The sequence below is a fragment of the Narcine bancroftii genome, chromosome 1, assembly GCF_036971445.1.
Source record: "Narcine bancroftii isolate sNarBan1 chromosome 1, sNarBan1.hap1, whole genome shotgun sequence".
In the NCBI taxonomy this organism is placed as follows: Eukaryota; Metazoa; Chordata; class Chondrichthyes; order Torpediniformes; family Narcinidae; genus Narcine; species Narcine bancroftii.
In genome coordinates this window covers 4589421-4611639 of record NC_091469.1, presented here as the reverse complement: position 1 = coordinate 4611639, position 22219 = coordinate 4589421, and the positions used below count along the sequence as shown (strand labels likewise).

The following is a 22219-nucleotide window of genomic DNA, read 5'->3' as shown; positions in this document are numbered from 1 at the left end:
ACATAATTCCTTTTTTCCTTCAGTCCAAGGTATCGGTTATAATCAATGGCTAAGCTTGGGTATCCAATCTTTTCTAGATCCACAAATTGACCGAAAATTTTGCTGCTTTTGAACAATCATTTATTAAATTTAAAATAACAAAATATCACTTTTTTGTTATTTACAGATTAGGAGCTTCTTAAATTCTTTAATGTTGAAGTTTCCCCAGCATTGGGAAGTATGTCATTTTAAACTTAATCATAAAGGATTGCTTTCTGCCCTTTATGAATTACTTTTAAGATCTAGGGATAGTTCCCTGTGTAGTTTAAGAAAATATGGGAACAAGACTTTCAACAACCATTTGCCAAAACTACATGGGATTCTATTTTGAAACATGTTCACTCACTTTCTCTTTGTGCTAGACATTCATTAATTCAATTTAAAGTAGTCCATTGGCCACACTTTTCTAAGGTTCATTTTGCTAAATTTTATCCTAACATCTCTTCGAAATGTGATAAATGCATAACTGAGGAAGGTACATTGTATCCTATGTTTTGGCTCTGCCCTTCTCTCTTTAATTTCTGGCAGGGAGTATTTCACACCTTATTGTTAATATTAACTTGACTCCTAGCCCTTTGCTATTTTTGGAGTGAGTGGGCCAACAGATTTAATATTGACTTTTTCACAATCCCACGTAGTGGCTTTTGCTTCCCTCATTGCTAGAAGGGCCATTTCGCTGAGATGGAAAGATGCTGTCCCTCCAACTCGTACTTACTCACCGGTTGTTGGATGTGAGGGCATGTTTGTCTCGAGAGGAAAAAAATGGGTGTTCTACTATTGCAATGGATCTTGACTTTCTTTCGCTTTGGGGTTCTTTTTCTCAATTACTTTCAAAATTTGTAGATTTTTCATGACTCCATAGTTTTTTAGTAGTGGACTCTTTAACTTGGCCAGCAGCCCTCATAGGGTGGGGTTTGATTCTTAGTTTAGAAATTTTTTCTCATTTCCTTTTTTCCATTTAATAACATGGGTTCATACATACCTTGTTCATTGTTATTTGAAACTTGATATTAATTTACTTTATTACTACTTTATTACTATATGCACCTATGTATTTTACATGTGTTAAAACTAATAAAAAGATTGAAAAAGAAATTTAGACATGCAGCACAGTAACAGGGCCTTTTGGGCCATGAGCCCATGCTGCTTAATTAGACCCAATCAACCTACAACCCTGGTACATTTTGAAGGGTGGGAGGAAACTGGAATCCCCCAGGGAAAACCCACACAGACTGGGCAAATGTAAAAATTCTTTAGACAACGCAGGATTCAAACCCTGGTCCCAATAGCTGGCGCTGTAACGGCGTTGCGCTAACCATGTTGCCTTGTGGAATTTTTACATGTGACTGGCAGCACAGACTTGCTCTGGCTTTAATGTCTCATTAGAAGAATGGCTCCACATTTAGATAATACTGTACACCTGTAGAACTCCACTGGAAATTATGGTCTTGGATTACCTGCTTGAGTCTCTTGTAAAGATCCCTGGACATGAGCTCTTCAAAGTGTAAGGGTTAAAATATGTTTTAAAAAGGCATTAATGAGCTACTAACAGATAAAGTGCATTTAGCAGGAATTTCTTTGCAGAGATGCGAACATCAAGCCTGTTGAATGAAGCTAACAGCGCGTGCATTTAAAGTGAATTTTAATTAATGCAATTGCGATGCTTTTAATTGTCAATTAAGACCAGACTATAAAACTACACAGTAATAAAAGAAATAACATTCCTCCAAACCATAATCCTGCCTGCACACACAATATTACACAAAAACAATGAAGACAACACAAGACTACGCCATTCCTACACCAGACAAAAAAACTACGAGACTGGAACATACCTACACAGAACCACATAGTGAATTAAAAAAAAACAGTGCAAACAATATAGCAAAAAAAGAGAAAAAAAACTAGACAGTAGTCACAGCAGAGAAGAGTTACATTTTCATAGACTTAGATTTTTAAAAAAATCTAGTAGCTTGGTGTGAAGAACTGCCACATAGTTCACGTGTCCATATTGGGTCTGCAAGCTTTGGCACAATAATGATAGAGAGACCAAAGACCTCCTCGCCAACCCCATAATCTGCCGCAGTGCCCTGCTCTCCAGGACGGCACAGCCTCCAGAACCGCTCCAGGCTACTTAACACTTCCACCACAATACGCAGACCTCCAGATTCTCCCAGCTATGCACATGATGCAGCCTGCTCCGTCACACCTCCACGAAGCATGCCACAGCGCCTCCACCTTGGACACTGGCAGAAAACAATGTCAAAGTTTGGAGGCCTTGTCCCCACAACAGAGGCCTGATCACCACAGCAGACTAGACTGCTTTGTTCTGGACATCTGTACCTTCATGGTTCTCACATTTCCACAGCTCCATATCTCCACAGTGCTCTACGTCTAATGTTCATCAATTAAGAATTATTGCATGGCACCTTAACTGTTGCGGTAGCATCAGCTACTGCCACACCACCATCATCTGGAACCTTGAGGGAGAAGTGAATAATGGGTGGAACTGTCGACTTGTGGGAGACAATGACATAACCAATGATCCATGTAACCTGTTTATCATTTAATTCTCTAGCAAGCAGCTTATGGGGCTGAGGTCAAGCGCAATTACATATACAGAAGCTATAGGTATGTGTCTGGTGTGGGAGCTGGTGATTAAACCTTCAATCCAACAGCAGCTGACTTTAGGCAATATTTGTTCCTTAATCTTAATTGAATAAGCTTAACAGCAGTTGACGGTTCTATTTCCCTTTTATTTTTGCACAGGTGGAAGAGGTTTGAAACACATGACATTGTTATAGAATGTGCCAAAGTTTCCCTGGACCCAAAAGAGGCCTCTTGTGAGGAAGGTTACACTGTCATGCCCAAACATTTTTCTACACATAGCCAACAGAAGCACATTGACCATAGCTCCAGCCCATTCTCAGAATCTCAGAGCAGCATTGGTAAGTACAGAACCTTTTAATTGCATAACATTAGAGAAATTACATGTAAATTGGCTATCCAATTGTGTTGGTATTAGCTCTGAAAGTAACCAGCAACTTGATGGCAATTTCTTTAAATATTGCCAATTCTGGTAATGCAACCCTTTGTATATCAGTCCCTAAAACTCTTTAATATGTTAACACCTTTAAGATGTCATTAATTACTTGACACATTATTCTCATTGTTTCTTTTTCTCTAATTGAAATGACACTTTTTTTTAAAAACTACAATTTTTGCATAGTTGTATATCTCCATAAACTTCCAAGGCATTGAACATGAGGAAATGACGTTAATGTAGTTCAACTCCACAGCTATAATGGACATGGGCCATTAAACCCATTCAGGACTGGATGAGTCTGACATTTTTATTGAGTTTAACCTTTCATGGTTTACTTTATTGCAGGCAGTGCTTCTGCAACTTGCACCCCCAGAACTACATTCTCCAGTCTCCCAGGATCCCAGACTCAATGCAGAACACTGACTTCACAACGCCTTCCTTCAGAAGGGCTGCAGGTAAATTGAGACCCACTTGAAGATATGGATGATGGGGGCAGAGGAGTGTACTGTCAAGTAACTTTTGCACAACAGAAGTGCCTGATATTGGCCACTTCCGGTAAATGTTTTGGTCACAATACTAATATCTTGAAAGACCTGATTAATCAGAAATTAGAGTAGACCAATGACATAAATACTGCTGCTACCAGAGCAGGTCGGAGGCTGGATATCCTTTGGCAAATGAATCATTTCACCATCTACATGGTAGGAGTTTGCAGTGTAATCGAATACCTTCCACTTAACTGCACAAGTGTAGCTCCAAAACCATTTGGAAATGTTGCCATAATCCAAGAAAAATCCCATCCTATTAGATTGTTCCATCCACACACACAGTATTAATTTTATTTGAAGCTGGTACAGTTGCTTGTGAATTAACTTGCAAAATGAGGACCTCAAGGCATAGGAACACCATCTGCAATTTCCCCTCTTAATTTGGAAATGCATTATCTTTTATCACTGGGTTTAAATCTTGGAACTCCCTACCTAACAGTTCTATGCATATATTTTCAGCAGGACTGATGGAGTTCCAAAAGGTGGGTTGTCACTGTCACCTTGAGGGCATTTAAGGATGGATGATTACATTCTGGCATGGCTCACAATATTTGGTTTCTAAAAATGAATAAATGAAATAAATTTTTCAAATTGGTCTCCTTTTTAGGATGTGCTCTGGAGCCCATCTTTATCATGTGGTCTGTCTACACCACCCTCCTCCAGAGGACTTTCCCCAACAAGCCATGAAACATCCCAGAGTGCCTCTTGTCTACCCCCTAGGGTCCACAGTACACCTGGTATGTATATTGCAGCCATTTCACGCTTTTTGTAATTCCTTGTCCTTGCAAAGGCCCCTGGGCTCTTGAAAACAAATAGCTGGGGAGCTATGTGACATAGTCTTTCAACAATTCAGTACTGATTATTCCAGCTGCTGCATGTGTAGCACCTTGACATAGGTCAATACAAAATGGTGGAGAAACTCAGTAGGTCAGGTAGCAATCCTGGACGGGTCATTTTGGGGTGGAACCCTAGTGTTATGCAATTAAGACGTTCTGTACTTACCAATGCTGCTCTGAGATTCTGAGAATGGGCTGGAGCTGTGGTCAATGTGCTTCTGTTACCAACCTTTAACGTGGGCCATTTTTGTTTGCTCCAGAATTCAGCATCTGTAGTTTCTTCTCTCTAATGTTGAACTTGGGGCTTTTAATGGAATCACATTTATGGTCTTTTTAATGTAGTTATAGATGATGAAGATAAAATGTAAGTTAAGGTTCCAAATGGAAGAAAGGTCAACTTTGCATGATTGGTGAAGAGTAAAAGTAAATGGCTACTTGAAGGTAATTGTCTCAGTAAAAGAAGGTGCTCAAAGGGTTCAGGTAAACATTCCTGAAAATAAAGAATAGAGCTATCATATTTACAGCTTTAATGACCAGATTAAGAGAAGGCTGATAAGGAAGTTTGTCCCAGGTACACTTAATTTCATCTCTTCATTTTCTCCATTCTGAAACTTTTTTTGTGATTTAAAAAAAAAAAAATGGAAATATAGCTAAGAGCAGTCATGAAAAATATTAACATATTCAAAGAAAATAACTTTTATTTACATAAGACAGAGAATAATTGAGAGAAGAGTAGGGCTTGTTCAGGACAGAAACCTATCCAATATATGGAGGTATTGAGTTGCTTGGCATCTTTGAAGTTGAAATATGCTCAATTGGTTAAAAAGTGATTTCCTGAATTATGAAACTTATTTTCCTGGTGGTGTACCAGAGGATAAGTAGGCTGTTACCATTGTAATCTTTGAAAAGGGGAGAAGGAACAAGTCAATAAACTATTCACCTGTTTAATTTGTCAACCACTGAAGTTGGTCAACTCTGAGCAGTAATCAATATGTTCATTAAGAAAAACAGTTTAATCAAGGAGAGAATCTAACAGTTTTAGGACACAAGGAGAATTGATGACTATTGTTTGAAGTAGACTGGATGTTAACATGCCCCTTGACAAGGTCCTGCACAATGGGCTGGTGAAGAAAAGTGACAACTCAAAGGCTGAAAGGAAAAGTAATGAATTGGATCCAAATTTGATTCCATGGCAGCAAGGAAATATTTTGGAGACTGAAGAGATTCCATGGGACTTGGTATTCAGTTTATTTGTGTGAATTAATAATTCAGAATTAAATGTGAGAATGTATTTTTGGTCAGATGGGCAAGAAAAATTGAAAAGAATCAAAATTGAGGAACTGGGAAAATGTTTTGGCATATGGAGCAAGTATAATAAATGGAGAATACTGATGTGTCGAGGTATAGATAAACTTTAAGTATTTGTGGCCTCATACCAAAGGTATGCTGTACTCTGCACTGAAAATGCTGACAATGTAATTTAATTGTGCTTTTTGTATCTTCATGTTCTAATTTGAGGGACCTTTGTTGCTTTTGATCATCAGTGATTTTTGCAAGATCACTTTTCATCGCCCTGGCTCTTCTAGTCCATTTTGTCCCTTTTCTCAATTTTGTGTTGGATGTTTCTTGCCATGATATACAGGGTATTTGCCCTTTTTGAATAAACTGGTTTATTTTTTGAGCTTTGCTATGTCAGTTTATTAATTGGCATTATATGGCTTATTTTATATAGTAGCCTTGAAGTTTGTTCATGCCTTAATTATGAATCTTACGAGGTGATTTAGTTCTGTTTTTAATAGAATGTCAAATTTCATTACAGAAATTTACTTGCTTTTCAGCACAAACTGGTTGTTTTCCAAAGCAAAGTACAAATAGAGAGTTTCCCCTTTGCATGCTTTTGATATGGAAGTGCAAGAACTGCAGAGTTGAAAGAATAGTGTTATGAGCCCAGAGGACCCCAAAACCCAGCAACAATAGAAATTCACCAAGACAAATGGTAACTTAAAAGTTACTTTTAATTTTCTTTAAACATTAAAAACAGGATCAAACTTTAACTTGTTACTATTAACTTAACCCCCTTCTAATTCTAAGCGCACGTGTACGTAATACACGTGTCACAGTCCAATCTCACTTCTCACTCCTCCAAGGTCATCATTATCAGGCAATTCTTATACTGTGCACAGAATTTAACATTTATGAATCTTCATCAGGCTTTAGTGCTTGAAAGGTAAATGGTTACTGCTTAGGAAGGTTTTTGTCGGTTTTCAGAGAGAGATTTGTTTCTCGTTGGACACCCACAACTGATTCCTTCAGACCAGCCACTTCACTGTCTTGCTCAAGAAACTTTCCCCTCAGGGTTTTCCAGATGATAACCTCTTTCCACCAGATTTTTTTTTTTGTTTCCCTTATTTCCAGTGAAACATTATGCAGCCAGCCATCTCCTCTTGTGTGGACCACCTCAGGATGAACTAAGAACTCCGAATGTGTTTTCAAAATGGGTTTTTTTTTTTTCCAGCTTGTCATGTTCCAGTCCCTGCTGCCGCTGAACTGTAGAACTGAATTCTCTCGCTCGCACTCTTAAACCACATGATCCTCTTAGAACAGCCGACTGAACTCAGACAGACTGCAGCTCCGGACCTAATCTTCTGAGTTTGTTCATTTGTTGCTTTCCAAAACAATAATCACAGCATGTCCAATTAACACCTACTTGTGAAGTCCTTATAGGCATTCATCAAAGTTTTTGCAAAGGCAACAGGAACCTGGACTGTCTGGCTTGAGCAAAGCTCTGGCATTTTAAATGCAATCTGTTTTGAAGGGTTTGTATGTGACCTACACTTATTTAAAAAAAAAACCTGCCACAATTTATCTCCTTGAAAACATATCTAATACAATATAAAATATAGCATAATCTGTCACAATAGTTAAAGTTTGACTTTTTTTAAAACAGTAGGTGGAAAAGGACAATCTACTGAACCAACAACCATATCGCCTCCCCTTCCATGTCCTGCAGTTGGGAATGAACTATGCAGCAATTTGGTCACAGCAGCACCATCAAGGAAGGTAGGACTTGCTGGGTGTCTATTTAATGGTCTAAATTTAGTATCGTGGATACTGTTTGAGAAGCACATTATACACTAGTCCAGTCGGAATTTGTTGATGCAAATAGTGTCCAGTCTGATACTACTTGAAGTGGGAAATGTTGTTTTACTGCATACAACTTTCAAAAGGTGTTTGACAAAGTACCATGGCAGAATTACCACTAATTTATTGGTAGTGCAGAAATAAACTGCATATTTATGCTGTGTACAGTTTATTTTTGCACTACAAATTAGTGGTAATTCTGCTGCGCCCACAGGATAAAGGAATCTCAGGGTTGTATGTCATGTACTCCGTCAATAAGTCTGAAATCTGATCTGTCCACTGGTCCTGATTGCATCCATCCCAGGATGCTGAAAAAAATTGCTGGAAGTTATAATAGCTGCTCTTGTAGTAATTCACTAAAATTCTTTGACTCTGGGCAGTTCTTGGTAGATTGAAGAACAGCAAAAGTCACACTTTTTAATTTAAAAAAAAATTAAGGCAGAAGGTGGGTAAACAGACTAGTCAGTTTGATGACTGTAATGAAACATAAAAATCTGCAGATGCTGTGGTTGTAGTAAAAACCTAAAAATGCTGGAAGAAATCAGCTGGTCTTGCAGCATCCATATTAAGTAAAGATGTATTGAAGGGCTCAGGCCTGAAATGTTGGTAATTAAACTTTTACCTCTTACAGATGCTGCAAGACTGGCCGAGTTTTTCCAGGATTTAAGTTTTTACTAGTTTGATGTCTGTAGTTAAGGAAATGCTTGAAAGTATCATTAAGGAAGAAATAGACCTAGAGATAGAACTTGTTCCATCAGGTAGATGCAGCATGGTTTCAGGAGAAACAGGTCATGTTTTTTTAAGTTCTTTGAGGATGTATTGAATGCAGTGGTTAGAGGGAAATGGGTAGATGTGCATTTGGATTTCCAGAAAATGATGGAAATCCAAGGGGATGAGGTGCTGTCTCATGGGGAGACAGGGCAGACAGCATGCATGCATCCAGGGTGCACCCCATTTTTCTGGGCTGGCATCTGACATCAAGATGCCATTTCTTTTAAACTGGTGTCACATGCTGGTGTTGGTTCTCTAACAATGGCGAGAAGGAGTCAGGACTGTAAATTGGCCAATCAGTAGGTTTTAAATCAAGGCTCCTGAAGCATCCACCCCATGAGGAATTGGTTTCTATTATGGGGAGGCCTATCATTACCAATGGTTACAAAATGTACAACATTTCCTGCTAGTGGATGATCTGCAACATTGTAATTAAAAACTGACACTACAAGTTCCTGAGATCGATCTGAAAGACAATGGTGAAAAGTAAATATCACAGCTCAGGTTTCAATTTTAAAAAGATCCATAGCAAAGACTGTAATTAAAAGGTGCGTGACAAAGGTTGTGAACTTTGTTAAGCTGTAATTTCCTGAAGAATGTGTCCATGGCAACAGCTTTTGCTATCTGCTGGAAGTTTTCTGGACAGTCCACAACCACTGTTCCAGCTGCTAAAATGAGCTGGTGCTGATGGCTGGAATCAGACTCTCCTGATTCCTTGTACCAATGGGGGTGCGGCGCTCTGCGAAACAATACTATGGTCCTGCTCTAAATGTCGTGCATCCTTATCAACGACTCCTCCAGCGATGTCCACAGTTGAGTGACTTGGTGTAGAGCAGTGCTTGTCTTCAAGAGCAGAGAGCAGAGAGGAAGAAATGTGGTATGAATCAATGTTTATACTGTTCTGAGCTGGGTGTCTGGCCAATGATGACACTGAGTCATTTACATGAGCCAATGGTAAGGTGAGCACTAATGGTTGGCCGGAGTCCAACCTTGATTGGCAGGTGATGTGACTTCAAATAAGTTTCAGACCGGGGGTGGGGGGGTGTCGCATGATACTTCACAATCCACATTTAGCAACCAGGAAACAGGGAGACCACCCCTTATTTGAGAAGGAGAAACAGGAGACTACCCACAAGACGGTGACCACAGTGGTGGACCATTAAGACTTGCAGCTGAAGAACCCACAGGTGGCTCAAGTTGCCAATGATTTGGACTGGAGTCTGTGTGCTGAGGGAGTGCTGGAGGCGAATCCGTGGACACTGACTCCGGGGGAAACTCTCTTTTGCTGCATTCTCTGACTGAAAGGGATGCACAGCAATTTCTGCCGAGGGAGCAGAGGTGGTTAGGTTTTAAGAGATTGAGTTGCCTGAGGCTATTTGCTTGAATTTGGAGGAATAAGAGGGGATATTGTAGAAACAAAATTATGAAGGGGTACTAATTGCGTAGTTAGAGGGCAGAATTTAATTTGACATGGGAAAGTGACCTGGGTAAGTATCTGAAAGGGAAAAAAAACCTCATGGTTATGGGGAGAAGGTGAGGGATTGGTGCTAGCCAAATGGATTTCACAGACTTGGCAGTTGAATGGTTATCTTTGATGCTGTAACTATTTTTGTGTTTCTTGTATCTAATTGTAAATTTCAATGGGCTTGCAGCTCACTCTCTTTTGGTCATTTGTGTATTATTTGGAACTTGTAAAATGTTAATGGAAAAGATTCCAATATAATTGACATCTTTCACTTGTGATGAATTGATTGGTATAATGTTCCTTCCAAGACCATTGGTGCAACATCATCTGTATTTTTGTTGCAGGATGGTAAACTTGAGACTGGAAAGCCATTAAAGAGACAAGAGCATGTGACCAGTGGTGATAAGGGAGCAACTGACAGTCCCTGTAAGTGGAAAGGTCTGCATTGTATATATATAAAAAAAAAAAAACAAGTGCTTGGCCTCATGAAATTTTGTTCCAGAGGAATAAATTCACTAAATGGGTGGAAAAAATAATTTGCTCCTTAAATTGATTTCCTAGAATTGAATAACAATTGGAGACCAAATGCAAGTGTTCTATACAAGCCTCTTCTCTTCAGGGCCACAAGTAGCTTGACAAAAGATCTTATTGCATGATAGAATAAGAGAAATTGTGGAAAATTTGGGCACCAAATGACTTTTTTGTTTCCTTCCGGTTCTTTTGGATCATGGCCGTTTAAGTGCACAGGTGTATTTTTAAAATGTGATAGTTTCTGCCTCTACCACCTTTCTGGGTAAGGAGTTGTAGATTCCTACCATCTGAGTTTCTTTTCCTCACCTCATCCAAGAAATTTAAGCCTGGTCTGCTTGGTCATTATGGTTAAATAAGTGGATCCATCCTTGCTCTGTCTAGGTCCTTTTATAAACACAATTATGGATTCCTTTTCCATTTTATTCCTACAGAAGCCCAACTTACCCAATGTTTCCTTCTAGCTAAAATTATTCAATCATGGCAGTATCTAAGTTTTCCTGCCCTTTCTAGTACAACACTTTTTCCATCTATGGTGAATAAAACTTGAAGTAGTGAAATTAGTTTAATTAGTGCTGTATAAAGTTTAAACAAAGTTTTTAAAAAAAAAAAGACTTTATTCTATCGTTATACTTTTAATCATGTTATTGAACTAAGTTGCAACGTTGAGGATCTATGGATATGCATTTGCAAAATACCTCTGTACCTCCATACCTCTCATTTTATTTCTATTCCTATGCATAACGTGGATTAATTCTAATTGACATTTCTTCCTTGTAATCAGAGTTGTCCCAATTAATATTTTACAAAAGGTGCAGTATTGAATATTGAACTCTGAAACTTCATGAGAATCTGCAGTAACAAAAATAACTGTCACCAAAATCTCTCTGCTTCCTATTGAACCAATTTTGTATTGATTTATCACACTTCTTGGGTCCCAAAAAGTATAGTTTTTTTAAATTATCCTATCTTGCAAGACATTGTTAAAAGTCTTACTGAAATCCATGCAAATTGCATCAAACACATCCTTTAGCAACTCTCCATCTTGCCCGAAAATAAAGCTCAATTTGTTTGACTTCTTCCTGTAACAAATCCAAAAATATTACTTAATCCTCTTAAGTGAAAATTTATTATCCCTTCAAATAAATTTCAATGTGTCCAGTACTTAATTTTAAATCATAGTATTGATTTCTTCAGCTTCATTACACATGAATGCCAAACTTTTAAATGTCCAAACCAAAGTCACCTATGCTTTGTTTTCATGAACTAGAAATCACAAACAACATGGATGTACAACCTTAGTCAGCTTGCACGTGCCATATTGATGTTGCTGATTGTAAATCCTAAATTATTCTAGTCCATTAACCTTTGTCTTCACTAAACTAGTGAAAATTGTATATAGCTTAAAACTGTTGCAGAACCGATAGAAAATGTTGATAAATTTGCATTTGCTTTCAAGCAGAGGTCTTGAATAGAATAAAATTATTGTGTGGGTAGTTGGTACATGTATTCATGGAAGCCTACCTAGAGTGGCAGGTGGGTTGGAAGCTACAAGCAGGCTTCTGTCACATTTGGTGTTTGTAGAGCAAAAGACATTGAATAAAATCCTTTTAAATGTCCAAAATTGCCCATCTGCAAAAATGAGTGATTTTTATGTATCGTTGAAGATCCAAACTTCTACTGACAACCTAATTGTAACAGAAGGTGATTCAATTTACTGAAAACTAATATATTCTGGAAACTGGATGAGGTTTTTGTGGCAGCAAGTAGTGGCAAGTTGAATATACAGTAGACCAGATGAATAGAATTCTGAATGTTCAAATGGCTGACATGAAAGATAGTTTTTTTTGTAGCTGGAATAAAATGGTCAGTCACTAAATCAACATGATACTGAATGCATAGTTTGTATGCTTAAGCAAGAGGGGTGCCATTTGTACTCTTTTATATTAAAAAAATTAATGAAATGTTGATTTATAAAAATTTTTTAAAATCATTTTGAATTTGGATCCAAACTTTCCAGAGTTGAGGCTGAAAATAATTGCAAGCAGAACTCAAGCCTATAAGATGTAATTTGCAATTAAATATTGCAGGATAATTAATAGCAGTACAAATTTTTTTAAAAATTCTAACATTAGTGTCTTTACATTGTTCCTCTCTATGCACTGCTGCCTCAAATGTTTCTACTCTCCCCTCCCCACCTTTATTTACATCAGAAAGCACTTTATCTACATCAATCATGTGAAACACTGGCATTACCATGGACCTCTATGGAATGACTCATAAAAGTGGTCTGTCAACTCTTTATAGCTACTCCTCCAGCATGTCCTTGTGTCAAATCATTGAACATCAGGCGAACTGCAGAGATTCAGATGTTCTCAATGTGTCCTTTGGTCTTATTCCTTGGTTTTGTGGTTTCCTATTGCATACCAAAAATCTGTTTGGGTTAATTCGCTGCTTTAAATGACTCATAGTATGTAGGTGAGAGAACCTTGGGAGTTGCGAATGTGAAGATAATTTTTAAATAATAAGATTTGTTTAAATCAGTGGTTTTCAAACTTCCTTTCCACACACATACCACTTTTAGTCTTCCCTATGCCCTAGGTGCTCTGTGATTAGTAAGGGATTGTTTAAGGTGGTATGTGGGTGGAAAGAAAGTTTGAAAACCACTGTGTTAATCGTACCTAATTGACTCATTATGTGCACAGTTTCATAACTCCAAAGGAAACTGGCCAATGACAATTTTTTTCAAGCAAAATATTTCAGTAACAATTGGGTCCAGAGCAATGGTTCTCAACCATTTTTCTCCCACTAAACCACCTTAAGTAATTTCTTATCAATCACAGAGCACAGATGGCATAGGGATATGTGAGTGACAGAAAAAGTTTGAAAACCACTGGTTTAAATGAATGATTGGGATGTGACTTGGTGAACTGCAGAACCAGTAGCAGTACTGACTCTAAATTTCCAAGTGTGTAGAATTGACAAATCGGTTAGACCTGGTATTGGGTCCATGCCATTGATGGTTTTTTTAACTTTGCACTTGTGTTCATATTCAGATTTGGAGACTGAAAATGCCAAAACCGTATCTTTGAAAGAGCTACCAGAGGTTATAAAAGGATTGAATCTACAAGAGTATGGTACAGAAAAGGAGAATGAAGAAGGTTTGTCTTTTTTGCCAGGAGCAGTAAACAGTTGTGGAAATGCATAGATTTGTCACACTGCAATATACAAAATGCTAGAGAAATTCAGCAGGTTATGCAGTGTCTATAGGGAGCAAAGGTATTTAACTAACATTTTGGGTCTGAGCTCTTTGTCAAGATATGAGCAGAAAGCAGGCAATTGCCTGAATAATAATAAAAGTGGGGTGGGGAAAGAAAGAAGAGGGAAGAAGGGACAGGTCGTTGGTGGATATGGGTGGGAGAGCTGGAGAGTAAAATTTTGAGAAGTGAGGGGATAGCTCTCTGAATGGAGAAGTAGGTAGGGAGCTGGAGAAAAGGAAACGGGGATAGGGAAAGAGACGGGAGGGGCTCAATGGAAACTGGAGAAGTTGATGTTAATTTCATTTGGTTGGAGAGTGTTCAGATGGAATATTGGGTTTTGTTTCTCCAATTTGCAGGTGTTTCAGAGCTGGCCCCTCAGTGAATGACCTCAGCTTTTTTTTTCTCTTTTGCCTTCCCATCCATATCCATCTATAACCTATGCCTGTTGCCCTGTGCTCCTTCCCCATTTAAATTTAGACCTACAGCACGGTTACAGGCCATACTGGCCCATGAGCCCCTGCCACTCAATACACAATTAACTTCTGCCCACATTTTTCAAGGGCAGAAAAAAACTGGAGCAACCAGAGGAAACCCACGCAGACACTGGGAGAATGTACAAACTCCTTATAGAAGATGCCAGATTCAAATGGTGCTGCAATAGCATTGCACGAACAGCTATGCTAACCTTGCCCCTTCCCTCTTTTCTTACCGCCCCCCCCATTTTTATTCAGGAGTCTGCCTACTTTCAAACGTTGATGAAGGGATCTGACTTGAAATGTTAATTATATAGATTTGTTATTTATTCCTTTGCATGACCTGCTGAGTTTCTCCAGCACTTTTGCATATTGCACTACAATAACACTGTCTACAGACTTGTTTAAATTGATATGTTGCCTGCATGATTATATTTTTCCACTAAAAATGTGAATCTGCTTTATTTATTCAAGTGCAGAATTCCACTCACTTTCTGAATAATCTTGCATTGTTTTCCTTTAAGTTGTTTGTGCAAGGAATACTCCTTTTTTCCAGAAAAATTGTTTTTCTGATGCGTCAATCTAGTTGATCATTTCATACAAGTTAAATTAATGCAAGCCTAGATGGTTAATGAAGTTCTTAACTGTGAATTCTAATTTACTGTTCTATCAATGGATTTCAAATACCATTCCTTATGTGATTTTTTTTAAATTTGTATGATAAATTCCACAACCATTATTTAAAAAGGATCTAATTAATGGTTGAGCTTTTATTCTGTATTAAATGTGTACAGTATGTATTTGACACTTCCTAGTGTAACAAGAGAATAGATGCAGGGATGGTGATGATGGAAGTGATATCACAAATGTTACATAGATGCGGCTGACGTGAATATTTCAAATATTTTAAAATTGCATTTAATAAGCCATTTGACTTGATTGATCTAAGCCAGTATTTGAGCCTCTGCAAGCTTTTAATTTCATAAGCCTTTTAATTTCCTTGTGTTTTCCTGTGACAGAGGAGAAGGCTGTTATGTCCATGCTGGCTCAGAACAATCACACCAATCCAGTGCCCTGACTTATTTTTCCCTGGAAACTTGTTCTCTTTTACCCATTCATTCATCTCTTTAGCTGGCAGCTCATTCCATACTCTTGCCACCCCCTATATTGTATAGTAGCCAACTAACTCCAAAGAACACTTCATTGGAAGATACAAGAGCACCTGGGAAAATCTGCTGTGATCACAGGGAGAATATTCAAACTATGTGGATAAAAACATAACTTCAGTTACCCAAGTTTGCTCTTGATCTGAGGCAGCATGGCTGTCTGAGCTACTATGCTGCTCCTGTATTTAAGGGGAACCCTGATGAATTCTTGTTGCAGCATGTTTCACATGCTGAATATGATTTGGGTTAAATAAGTTTCTCTTGAAATTTGTACAAGATTTTAGTGATTACTTTTAATGGGCTTCAATTCTACTCTATTTTATGAAGTGTCTACATCATATCTATCTATCTATTCTGTTAAACATGTTCTATCATGTCATTGCTAGGGTTTTTGTTAAAATAGTATCTTTTTAAATTGGAACTAAATGCATGAGAATGTTATAGTGCACAGATTGGAATGTCTGGGAGGCAGCTTGCCAGAGTTTTTGACCACAGGACCTAATGGGCCAAATGGACTGTTCGGATATTGTAATGCAGTTAGTTTCCGATTATCTGAAAACTATTTAACCAAAATTCTCAATTATCCAAAATTTTAAAAGTTGAATAAAATCTTAAATATATGCATTTCTTATTTTGTAAGCAGAGATCATGTTTTTTTGGTGAGAATTAAACATTATTTCATGCTTGAAAAATCGTCCATTGTTTTTTCTTAACTGGTGATGGAAGAATTCTGCTGATGCTATTTCTCAGTTAACCGAAAGAACATTGGGTCCCGAGCATTAAGGATAATCGGAAATGTACTGTAGAGTAATGATGTCTGCATCAATTTCTAATTCTATCTGATAATAGGCAAATAGTATGACTTAATATTATCACACCACTGGGAGCAATGCCTGTGGCTGTTTCAACCTTGAGCTTAGAAATTTTCTCCTTCACTCCTCTGACTCTCTGCCCCTCTTTCCTTCTGAAGCCTCCTTAACACTTTATTGCTTTGACCAAAGATTTTAATTGTCTTGTCAATGTCACGTGTGATTTGATGGGGAATTCTATCTAAAATTTTTGTGACTATGACTGACTCTATTTATGATGGGTATGGATCCTAGAAAAATGTTCATCAATGCAGCAGAGGGTAAAATAATGGTATAAATAGGCCAGTGTTGAGAATTTTACAATAAATAAAGGATATTTTTTTAACTTTGACAGCTGCTATTGCGGATGAACTTTCTGAAATTACATCCTTGAAGTCCTTGGTTATTCGGGGGGGATTTGACTCTCCTTTTCAACACACAACTGAAATGCTAACTGGCTCTCAGATAAAGCGTGAGCAAGAATTTGTATATTCTGCCACTGAACAAGAATTGCATCCTGAGCTCCACCAGGTGCCATTTATAGTTGATAAAGCACAGGAGCTTCGCACTAACAAAAAGGGATTTGTGCCCATTGAAAAGCCAAATGACAGCTATTCTGGAAGCATTAAACAGGAGGTGATCAAAGCTGAATCAACATCATTGGAACTTCATGTACCCAGCCCTCTATTTAAGGTTCAGGCATTGAGACCTTCCACCCTTGGTACCAGGCATCCTCTCCCTTATGAGCACCTTTTTGAATTGACCTTGCCCAAAGCAGCAAGTCTTTTCGTCAAACAGAAAACCACAGAGTTGCAAAAGCTAACAGGCAAGCAATTGGAGGATCCACCGTCTTCATTGATCTCGCCTCTTGATGTATTGGATAAGCTGATTCAGCAAGGAGGAGATGCACATGTGAAAGAGCTTAGCAGGTAAGGTAAAAGAGATATGGCTCACAATGCATTAATGAATTGTTCAGTGTTGCAAGTGCTGCCTTTCTGACACCTAGGGCCGTGTACCCTCTTAGTAGATGGAAAATATTTCAGATTGTTTTTGAAAAGCAAAAAAGTACATGTTCAATAAGTTTGGGAGGCAGAGGATGTGATAGGAGTTACAGTGATGGTATCACACCTAGGAGACAGATGGAGGGTAGCTGGGTGGCAGTCAGGAGAGGGAAAAGGATCAGGCAATCAGTACAGGGCAACCCTGTGGCTTTTCCCTCAATTGCAAGAATACCATTTTGGATACTTTTTGGAATCAAGTCTCTAGCATGGAGTCTGGTCTTGTGGCTAAGAAAGGAAGGGAGAAGAGGCAAACTGTAGTGATAGGGGATTGCACAGTTGAGGGACAAATAACAGGTTCTGTGGAAGGGATCAAGAATCCCAGATGTTATGTTTCCTCCCTGGTGCCAGAGTCTGAGATATCATAGATAAGTGTTAACGGCCTTCTCAGGAAGGAAGGTGAGCAGCCAGGTGTTGTGGTCTACATAATGTAGGTAGGAAGGGTGATGATGTCATGCAAAGAGTTCAGGGAGTTGAAGTTGAAGGACAGGACCTCTAGTTTTGTGATCTCAGGGTTGCTAGCCATGTCACGTGCTAGTGAGGTTAGAAATAGGAGGATGATGCCGCTTAACATATGGCTAAAGACCTGGTGCTGGAGGGAGGGCTTCAGGTTTCTAGATCATTGGACTCCCTTCCACAGAAGGGGGGGACCTGTTCCGATGGAATGGTTTGTATCTAAACTAGAGGGGGTCTAATATTCTTGCTGTTCCCGGGGTATGGGGGTGCTGGTGGGGAGGGTTTAAAACTAGATTTTCAGTGGGGGTGGGAACCAGAGTGCCAGAGCAGATGGAGTGGAGAAGGAAAAAATGGTTTTAAAAAAAAAAAAAAAAAAATTACATGTTGGGGATTTGGGATATTATGGTAAAGTTGAAAAAGACATTGGTGAGGCCATATTTGGAGTATTTGTGTGCAATTTTGGTAGCCTAACTACAGGTAGGATATCAATAAGATAGAATGCAGAGAAGATTTACTCAGATGTTACTCAGACTACAGGAACAGAGTTGCAGAGAAAGATCAAAAAGGTTATTCCTTGGAGCATAGAATGAGGGGAGATTTGATAGTAGTATTTAAAATTATGAGGGGGATAGACAGAGTAAATGTAGATAGGCTTTATCCACTAAAGGTAGGTGAGATACAAATCAGAGGACATGGGTTAAGGGTAAAAGGGGAAATCATTAGGGGGAAGCTCTTTGCACAGAATGGTGGGAGTATGGAATGAGCTGCCAGCTAAAGAGATGAATGAATGAAGGCTCAATTTAAGAATTTGGACAAGTACCTGGTATGGAGGACTAGGACTGGGTGCAGATCAAGGCAGAGTAGTAGCTTGGCACAGACTGGAGGGGGGCCTGTTTCTGTGCATTGGGTTGATTGCAAAATGATACAAATTTGTGTTGCAGAGAAATTGGTTTCTCACTTGTTCCAATATTTATTTTTCTCATCACTTTATCAAATACTATAGGAATTATTAATTAGGGATTGAAAACTAGAGTTTTCATTTAATAATTTTGATGAGCTCTCTAAATTTGAAGTTAAAGCTAAAATTGCTAATGAATAATCCACCATCGAGCCTCCTGCTTCATACAGTATTCCCAAGAGAGTTAATGGATTGGTGCTGGTCAGCTCTTGCACTCAACTTATAATTATTTGGAGAGCATGGCACTGTTTAAGTGTCTGGAGGTGTCTTAATAATGTGGGCAAGGGAACTGATGTGAGTGCCTCCACCATGTTTGTTTTAGAGTTTATCCTGGGCAGCCTGAGCCCCACATTCAAAGAAAAATGGTCAGGTAAGTAATGAATTTACCATCATATCATTAACAACCAACAATTAAACTCCAACAAATAATTGAAATCATGGAATATTTCTAACTAGTGTGGTGCTTGCATTGGTTAATGTGCCTGATTATTTGGGTAGCATTGGTTTCCTTAGACTACATTTTACATAACTTTGGCTGCAGAATGGAAACATTTTGATTTTTAAATAGCTTTCTTTTGAATAATATTTGAAGATGGGTATGGTTTTCTTTGGTTTGATTGGGAATGGTGGTAAAGTTTTCCAGATTATAACTAACCAGAACTTGTAACCGTAACATCACTCAACACCATTTTTTTTAAAAATGGCGTGCTATTTGATGATGAGGTGCATTTGATCCAGCTCATCTTTCACCATTCCATCTGGGCACCCTTAAACCTTTTCCAGTAGGAACAGGCAGTCAGTCTTTTTTTTTCCACCCTTGTCACCTGGCCACATGCAATTATATCACATTTGCCCACCCTTTTCTTGATAGAATATCTATTTCTAGATTTACCCTCTACTGATGAATGAGTGCCCAACATAGAAGTTGTATCTAAATGCTCAGATTTGTCATCTTGACTGTATTTGCAGTTTTAATTTTCACCATTTCTCTTTGGTATACTGAACCTTTGGTCTTGTGGAAAGGAAGAATAATGAGGGAGACCTTTACATGTGCATTCCCAGAGTTTAAGCACTTGCGTAATTAGAAACTAGTTGATTATTTTCCAGAAAATATAAATTCATTTTATGAGAAGCTGCTTTTGCATTAGGTAAATGAATTAGTACAGAATCCTTGGAACAGAATTTTATTTTGACTTGCCTGTACTTCAAATCATCTGAAGGAATGTTTTGCAACTTCTACTTTGGGCTGTGTCTTTTCTTCCCCATCACTGACAGTCCTTGTGAACACAGCTTAACAACGTCTGTTTATTTTGAGTGCATTTATAGTTTGGGATGGTCATTTCAAATATAAGCTGAATTCTTCACCCCAACTATTTACAAATGTGGAAGTTATTGCTGTTTTTATCCTTGAAAAGCTGAATTGTCATTATTGAAATCCATCCAGTGAATTAATTCTCTGAAATATTTTCTTGGCACCCAAATTTCCCAGTAATTTATGCACACACTATTGGGATGAGTGGTTGCACTTTTTCTGGTTGTGGAAGATATTTGTGAAGTTCTGTTTGAAATTTTGGGTTTTTTTTAATACGTCACTGCCTTTGGTACTGCAGTGAAATGTTAGCAGAGTTCTGCCACCTGAGAAATGGGAGGGTTGAATTGCATTTTTCTGACTGGTCAGTATACCACCAACCAAATTGGCGCTTGCTTTCACCATCCTAGTAGCAACCACAATTTTTTTTTTTGCGTCATTTAACCTCTTCCCTTTTTTCTGCTGATCTGATGGGATGTTCTATGTTGAAGCAACTTCTCGCCATGTCACTGATGCTCTTCATGCAAACTGTAATGTCAATGAATTATTCAATTACTAATCACCTTTGAAATTAGTCCTATTTACAGTGACCACCTGCACAAAGCAGAATCTACAGTAAAATGGCAAGGTGGAAATAAGAAAAATTGGTGTGTGATTTTTTTTAAAATTAGCAAAAGATGTATTCATTGACTAATATGCCACATTATCCTAAAAATTAAATATTACAATTTGTTCTTGATTGTATTTCACTATAAATAGTGTGAAGCTTGCATAAATTGAGAATATTAATTTGGCAAAATGATTAACTAGTACTGTCATCAGTTTCTGTTTGTTTTCCTGTACTAATTTTAGATTGCCTTTGCCCAGCAAATCTGCAGACTGGACTCACTTTGGAGGTATGTGTTGTATATGTTGGTGATCGCTCTCTAGTTTCTTTGAAGCTGCAAATGATGCAGCATCTGATATGAGCTGTAGTTTAAGGCAGGTGGTTCTGTGAAGCGGATACATTGCAATAGAACATTTATACCAACATTGTGCTTACCATTGATGCCTTGTGCTGCTTATTAAATGCATTACAACCAAGAGCAAGAGGTAGCCTTGGACCTTTTTGCTAAGTTCACATTCTTGAGTTACAGCTTCACACAAATTTGCATGTGCTTTTCTTTTTTTTTACTCCCTCAAAATACTGAACTATTTATATTTTAAAAAAGTGGAAAATATCTGGGTAAAAAAAATTGGGTTTAAAATTGGTGCCCCCAATGGTTGCTTTGCCAATCAAGAAACACAATCTCAAGCAACCAGCAAATATACTTATCCAATATCTCCCAACCCCCAAAGATGCTGGATACCAGTAGTTGTGCTATAGTTAAAATTTGCTACTTGAATTTTAAATCTTGGTTCAATGTTCCGACTTCTCCATGTTTCACCCAAAGTATCTTGTCTTTTTAATCAAACCTGTTATGTTAATCCCAGGTTCTGCTCCCATGGATGAGCTGCACACTCTTAGGAATCAACTCATTCTACTGCACAACCAGCTGCTTTATGAACGTTACAAGCGAGAACAACATGCTGTTCGGAATAGACGTTTGCTGCGCAAAATTCTCAAGGCCACAGCACTGGAGGAGCAGAATTTGGCTATGGTAAGACTTTAAAACTTGCATCTACTATATTGGGCCTTTTCTCCATTAATGATTCTTCACATTACAAAGGTTTTTGTGCATTAAATGTGAAAGTAGGTTCAGTTATGACTTGGGCATTCCTTGTACTTTTAGCCTTTCTGTATTGGTTACCTATTCAATCAGTTCATTTTCTAACCTAGTCTTAAATACAATGTAGGCCATTCAAACTCTTAGATACTGGGACCCAGGAAGCAATTCCATTCTGAAACTGTAGTCAAAGTTTTTTGTACAGTTAAAATGTGATTTAAGGGTTCTGCTGAATCAACATTAACATGGGGGAATAGTTAAACAGAAAAATTATACATTGCTTTCCTCGTTATCTGTGAATAGTATGAAGGTTATTGCAATTTATCCTAAGTTCCCCTTTTTGCCAACCCTAATGCACAGAAGGACCAGCTGAAACTTCAAGAATTGGATATTGGGTCTCTCAAGCACAGTTTGATTGTTGAACAGGATCAGTATCAGCAGCTGAGGAAAGAAAAAGAATCCATAATTGTACATCTCAACAACCAGATTGCAGAGCTCCAGAAGGACCGCGATAGCTATCGTGCCAGCTGTCAAGAGTTGCAGGTAAAGAGCTGGCTATTGGAACTGTTACAGTTGGGCCAACTTAAAGGACATTGGATTAAAATCGAAAG

The 22219-nt window shown here is 38.2% G+C and overlaps 1 protein-coding gene across 8 annotated transcripts in view; it reads left to right on the top strand.

Annotated features, from left to right (window-relative positions):
- The window catches only part of tsc1b (TSC complex subunit 1b), a 62589-nt gene that overhangs the window by 11698 nt on the left and 28672 nt on the right, over positions 1 to 22219 (top strand). For 4 of the 8 annotated variants that reach the window (XM_069919330.1, XM_069919358.1, XM_069919320.1 and 1 more), the window contains 11 exons: positions 2809 to 2987; positions 3431 to 3540; positions 4241 to 4370; positions 7417 to 7529; positions 10191 to 10284; positions 13431 to 13535; positions 16477 to 17050; positions 18916 to 18963; positions 20755 to 20798; positions 21376 to 21542; positions 21969 to 22151. In XM_069919330.1, coding sequence (XP_069775431.1) covers positions 2809 to 2987; positions 3431 to 3540; positions 4241 to 4370; positions 7417 to 7529; positions 10191 to 10284; positions 13431 to 13535; positions 16477 to 17050; positions 18916 to 18963; positions 20755 to 20798; positions 21376 to 21542; positions 21969 to 22151 — 1747 coding nt within the window. The remainder of the gene's footprint in view (positions 1 to 2808; positions 2988 to 3430; positions 3541 to 4240; positions 4371 to 7416; positions 7530 to 10190; positions 10285 to 13430; positions 13536 to 16476; positions 17051 to 18915; positions 18964 to 20754; positions 20799 to 21375; positions 21543 to 21968; positions 22152 to 22219) is intronic. The other 4 variants (XM_069919332.1, XM_069919340.1, XM_069919349.1 and 1 more) reach the window with 4 other exon arrangements.